The sequence below is a fragment of the Epinephelus moara genome, chromosome 19 (assembly GCF_006386435.1).
Source record: "Epinephelus moara isolate mb chromosome 19, YSFRI_EMoa_1.0, whole genome shotgun sequence".
NCBI lineage: Eukaryota > Metazoa > Chordata > Actinopteri > Perciformes > Serranidae > Epinephelus > Epinephelus moara.
This window is the reverse complement of record NC_065524.1, coordinates 19,239,713-19,245,712: the sequence shown is the minus strand read 5'-3', so window position 1 is coordinate 19,245,712 and position 6,000 is coordinate 19,239,713. Positions and strand designations below refer to the sequence as shown.

The 6,000-nt window shown below is 40.3% G+C and overlaps 1 protein-coding gene and 1 long non-coding RNA gene across 3 annotated transcripts in view; one reads left to right on the top strand and one right to left on the bottom strand.

Moving 5' to 3' along the window:
- The window catches only part of col21a1 (collagen, type XXI, alpha 1), a 35,231-nt gene that overhangs the window by 11,959 nt on the left and 17,272 nt on the right, over nt 1–6,000 (bottom strand). Inside the window, exons 10-12 of the mRNA XM_050071192.1 lie at nt 5,761–5,814; nt 5,619–5,672; nt 5,467–5,520 (exon numbers count right to left, since the gene is read on the bottom strand). Of these exons, the coding sequence (XP_049927149.1) occupies nt 5,467–5,520; nt 5,619–5,672; nt 5,761–5,814 (162 nt within the window). The remainder of the gene's footprint in view (nt 1–5,466; nt 5,521–5,618; nt 5,673–5,760; nt 5,815–6,000) is intronic.
- The window catches only part of LOC126406731 (uncharacterized), a 54,554-nt gene that overhangs the window by 42,345 nt on the left and 6,209 nt on the right, over nt 1–6,000 (top strand). The gene's annotated exons all lie outside the window — the stretch shown is intronic.

The window sequence follows — 6,000 nt, the reverse complement described above, 5'->3', positions numbered from 1 at the left end:
TAATTTATTCCACTGAAATATCATTGATGTATTATAGAAAAGTGATTTATCTTTTTATAAATGACAAAAGGCACATCTGCCTCATTTTTGCTGTGGTATTGTAATACTACTCAGAACCGTGATACTGGTATCGTACCGTGGGTCCCAATTTTGGTACCGTGACAACACTAGATGTCACAACCATTCCATTCGGAGTTGCGCAGTGAAGTGGCTCTGGTGCCGCTTAAAAAAGTGTTCTTTAGAGCAGTGTTCCCCCACTTTTGGGAGTGGGGGAACACTGCTCTTTCAGAGGCCAAAAGTGTTCCCCCACTTCTAATTTTACAAATTAAGCACTGGTTATAGTACAGCGGGATCCCCCAACCATCGCTTATATTTATAGTTTTTTCGGTCTTAAATTCCATTCAAGGTGGCATTAAAAAGGTCTTAAAAAGTCTTAAATTTAACTTACTGAAACCTGCAGATACCCTGTTTAAACATGGTCACAGTAAGTATTCATTGTTGTATCAATGAACTGTATCCTTGTCAGGGTGGAAAAGCCTCTAAAGCAGAATTTTACATGAAGTAGGCAGCGCATTGTTTAACTTGCTCTCGAATGTTTGACACCCCTGATTTAGGTATGAGTTTCAGAGTGTAGTATATAATGTTGTGTGTTTTGAGCACCACAGGCGGAGTGCTATCTAGTTCCATAATATCTGAGAGAAGGCAGACATCTCTACGGTCAATATCTCCAACACTCAACAGCTCACACCAAAACCATATAAACTGATAAAAAGCACTACAGGTACATTTTTTTGGGTGAACTGGCCCTTTAACAACTCAATATCAGTCAGATCAGGGGGCACAAGTTATACAGTGAGGGACAAGAGCACTTCACAGACCCATTGTAAAGTTAACATGGTCACAAATATGCAGTCAGTGTTTGGCATTAGCCAGCAGTGGTCTTGTCTTCTGGGATAGACAATGAATTTTGCAACAACTTGGACTGAAACTTAAGGGAGGGACGAGTTTTACTGTCTCATTCTGGCATTCTTAAGATTGCACTGGTTGACCTAAAGCTAGACGTTCGTCAGCTATCTGTTGAATGGTGCCAAAACTCAGAGGAATGATGCATTTTCACTTTTTCAGAATGAAAAAATAAAACAGCATTTGGAAACAAGGCGGGACATTAGATCATTTGTTTTCTCAAATTTTGCATTCCATCATTCAGAAATATGCTAATCAACTCACAAGGGAACAAATTACTCTAGCTACAGTGTAAAACCAAATGACGTTTTAATCACTGGCTGGATCGGGGAACATTTTTTATCGCTGCTTCATGTGCAAAAATGTTTTGTAAAAAGTGTCGACAGTCTGTTTCTTTCAGTTTGAGCTAAAATCAGTTTTCAGTTAACAAGCAGGTCCCAGGAACATGTGTTCATGTTCCACTGGTATGAAAACATGTATCAGATATCTCTCCAGGAACACAGATTTCTGTCAAAATGAATGTAGTTACAGTTTTAATGACCCACAGAGATCATTAGCACAGACTGGATGTAATGATATAATATAACATAATTAGCAATAAAATGTTCCTTCAAAGGTGATATATGGCTGTGTTCATGAACACGTTTTGCAGACTGTGCATACACAAACACTGCCAATATATGGCGATGCAGCTAACACTCCTTCTTCCTCTTGTGTCCTTGAATTATGTACCTCAGACTTAATTTAGCAGACGTCTCGTGTTTCCGCTCTATAGATGCCAGGAAAATGAGACTACACCCTTGGGTGGTCTTACAACATAGGAACGATTTGGAAAGGTAGATGTAAATGCGTTTCTTTCCAAAGAAAATCTTATGCCCTACTAAATGAGGATTCCCTCTGACTTTAATAGAAGCTTAAGTGGCTCCCTGCTGGTTGTTGTTCTGTGGTGCATGCAGGGTTTTAAGCTTTCCTGGGGTGCAAGCACCTCTTGACCCAGACATGACAGGTTTTTAGTTACCAAGACTAAAACTTTTGTAATTTTTTTCCTTTAAGCTCTACTAAGAATAATTTAAAGATGAATGTCAAATGGCTAGAGTTTGAATAGTGGAGAGCAAAAGGCATCTGAGTTCTTTGCTATGTCATACAAAGGGGATTGCTTTACGTATTTTTAGCCATGGTAGCAGCATGGCTTTATGGAAGACAACGTCATCTGTAAGTTGGCCGGTTGGTTGATCCAAGTTAAAATATCTCAACAAACTAAGATAGGTAATCTTGTTAATCATCAGCATGTTAGCCTGCTCATTGTGAGCACCTTAGCATGTTTGTGATGGTAGCATTAGGTCAGAGCACTACTGTGATTTATGCTTTGTTCCAGTCCAAGTAGGAGGTCGGAATTTCCCTGGTGAAATTTCCAACTTCCGACCCTGAGCATGCCAGGTGCATGATGCCAAAAGTAAACAAAACAACATGGCTGAACAAGACAAACTGATGTTTCTTTGGCAAGTCTACATACACTTCAACTCTCAGCAATGCAGTGCAGTATTTTTAGTATGTTTTCACCTTTTTTGGCATTTTGGCTTGAATAACTTTTGAGAGATGATAACGTTCAGAGACTGTTTCCTGTAACCAGCAACCTTATAACATTCGCACTATATACTGACATCAGTTTACATACGATATGAAATATTTCTATATGTAACACTTTAATTAAATACGGGCAAATATGCTTTACATGGTCTGTTAGTTGATGGTTTGCCATGTACAATGTGCGCTACCGTGGGTGTTGACATTCGTGTGTGACAACTGCTTCTCCATGATGTCGGGGTGAATGGATTTGCCCCGAGATTACAAGTAGGAACTCTGACTTTGAGTGGCGTTCCATTGTACTTTTACTAGTAGGAGATCAGAAATTTTCCTGTTCCAACTTGTCTGGAACTCAGCATAAGTACAACTTTAATGATCTGCTTGCATGACTGTAGACTTCACAATACAGATAATAAGAATACAGTTAATTCTGAATGTGAGCTGACCACATGTGAGTAGTGGTATGAGAATATTTACCGTCTTATCTACAGCATTGTAAAATTTTCATCTATTTTCAGAACCTATTTAACCTATTTAACATGTTTGGCAGCTGTCTTGCTTTGCCATGTAAGAAGTGGTGGAAAATCACTAGCAGTGCACATTCTCTAGACGCTCATCTCATCATTCATGATGCGTCAGACCATTACACTAATTAGATGTGTAATTATGGGATTCTAAAAGAGCACTTTGACAGATCATTAAGAGTTATGATCCTATCATCTTGTAAGCATTACTGGAAATAGGATATCAAAAGATTTGTTAATCCACCTGATCTTAAGCAGTGCACTCCATCATTGTGTTCTCTCTCCTTTTTTTGTTCGTGGCAACATTCCAAAGTGTTTCACCAAATCAAACAAAGTTGAGCGGACAGACCAAGCACTAGTAAAAACTTAATTTGATACATCCTGGACCTGTGAGTGAAACTCTAATAATGAGACAGATGGTACGGGGAGATTTGCTCCAGGTGCAGACATGTGTCTGCAGACAGCTGAGACAAATTTCAAAATGACATTAACTGCTTGAATTGTTCTCCACTTCAGCCAGCTGGCATGAACCTCCTGTGGTCACACTGATTACAAGGTGGGATGATATGACAGAGGTGATGCAATCTAGAGAGGATGTATTACCTCACTGTGCCTCAAAATAACGATGAAAGCAAAATGGTCACAGGAGTCAGAGCAAAACAGTTCTTGATAAAGCTGTGGGACTGTCGGGCTGCTCTGTATGGATTATTGAATTAATTTGCTCTACTTTAATTTGAACTGGCTGTGGCAGCTAACACAATTCATCTCACAGGTGGTTTCCTCTTGTGGCTCACATGCTTTTCACCTTCTTACATATTGACTACACTAATATTCCAATATAATTCTGAATATGACAATATTCTGTATTTGATAGCAGTCATGTAAACATCATATTCCGTTTAGATATTCTGAATTACTACCTCAGTTTGCGAGACGAGCCCTCTTGCCTGTTTACCATCAGCGCTGTGCATGAAAACACTGGGGATGTGTTGTACACAAATCATTTCGCTAACAGCTTGCAAGGTTGTGGGGTAGAGATGCATGCCCAAACGAAAAGCCCACATTTCTCGTCAGAGGGAGAAAAACGAGCTAATTTTCAAACACTATGAAAGGCTTGGATATCAGCGGGTTTTTGGACATGCGCGGTCAAACAAGTCTGCCACCTATGGAAAACTGATGCAAAGAAATGACATAAGTGGCTCAACTCTTATATTTTGACATGATAAATAGCCTACCCAATCACTCACACATCACACATGGTCAAACGCCAATTGCATAGCCATAAGGAGTGTTTTCTGGTGCAGTATCTCACCCAAGGATACTTCAGACTGGAGGAGCTGGGGATTGAACCCTCAATCTTCAAATTAGGGGACAAGCTGCTCTATGTCTTGAGCCATAGTCATCTATGATGAATGCTAGTAACATGCAGCATCAACTGCATGCATGTTTTCCAGTCTGTGTGACTGAACAGTGCAAGAGGCAGTTATCCAGCTGAGGACACCGCTCAATGTGGACTAGTCTATCTTTTAATAGTGTATTGATCCCTTAACATTTTGACACTTTGCATGGGCTTTGAAGATTCTAATCCTCGCCTTGAATGTGAAAGATGTCGAGCTGTCAGGTTTTATCAAGCAGATTCATTCACGATCACGCCTTCGCTTTAACAATATAAAGGCGGCTATATAGTAGAGGGTCTGGGGCACTGTCACACTGAATTACAAGGTTTTATTTCTCACTGTTAGCCTTGTGGGACATATATTACTCTCTGTAGGGGTGTGATCTGTTTTGTTAGACTCTATTGGGTTTTCTATCTTCATGCCTTCCTTGCATCACCACCTCACATCTGTAACTGGGAAACTAAGGAGCGAGGCGGAGATGCAAGTGAGGGGATAAAAAAGGCAACAAGACATGCAAGATACTGGCTCTCTAAAAATAGCAGAGAACTGTTTGAGCTTTCTAAGGAAAGGGCAGAACAAAAGTCAGGAAATATGAACACATTTAAAAAGTCTCAGACGGCCCTTGCACTCTCCCTCATGTCCTACCGTATAGAAGTTGTATTTTTTTTACTCCCCCAGGGGATCTGGCTTTATATTCATAACATATGGTTTCTAGAGTGATTGATGCGATGATGTTCAAACGGTTCAAGTTAATGTGTCTAGCAGGGATTTCCTGTTAATCCTACATTTGATCTCATAAAAAGAAGATTTACCTTGACAATTCAATGTGTGTTTTGTACTTTTTAAGTCTCACTTGTTTTCTACGGAAATCATTTTTCTCTCAGCGTTGGTCAGTCGGTGCATTCGGAAATTTTACATGCTTCAGCTAAACCTTTTATAAATAATACTGAACATCTGGAAACTGTATTATCGAGTATTTGAATAATTAACATCACCACCTTCTCTCCTGGTTGTCCAGGCGCTCCTGGTAATCCAGGCCTACCCCTCTCGCCCTGAAAGAACAGACTTGTGTTACAAATGCGTTCACAGTGGTCACAAATTAGTGCAACAGCATGATAATTAAACCAGTTGTGCTTTTTGACCTTCCTACCGAAACACCAGGCCTCCCTTGCTCGCCTTTGTACCCGTCTGACCCACGTGGACCCTGAAAGAAACGAAGGCAACCAGCTTTAAATCTTCAATTCTTGATGCAGAGTTTAACGTTTAGGCAAATGAAGTAAGATTTTCTTTACCTCTGCTCCTGGTGGACCTGGCGGCCCTGGACTTCCTCTAATACCAGGGACACCCTTAAAATGGGAAAAAGACAATAGATGCACACATTCAGTTAAACATTTTGAACCCCCTCAACTGTGTGCATGTTCTCAAAGAGGTTTAGGCTGCGGGGTGAGTGTTTGATCATGCTGTAGAACATGTGGTTCACTTTTGGATGGTTTTCATCACACAAAATCACCACTGTGTTGCCAGCAGTGGTA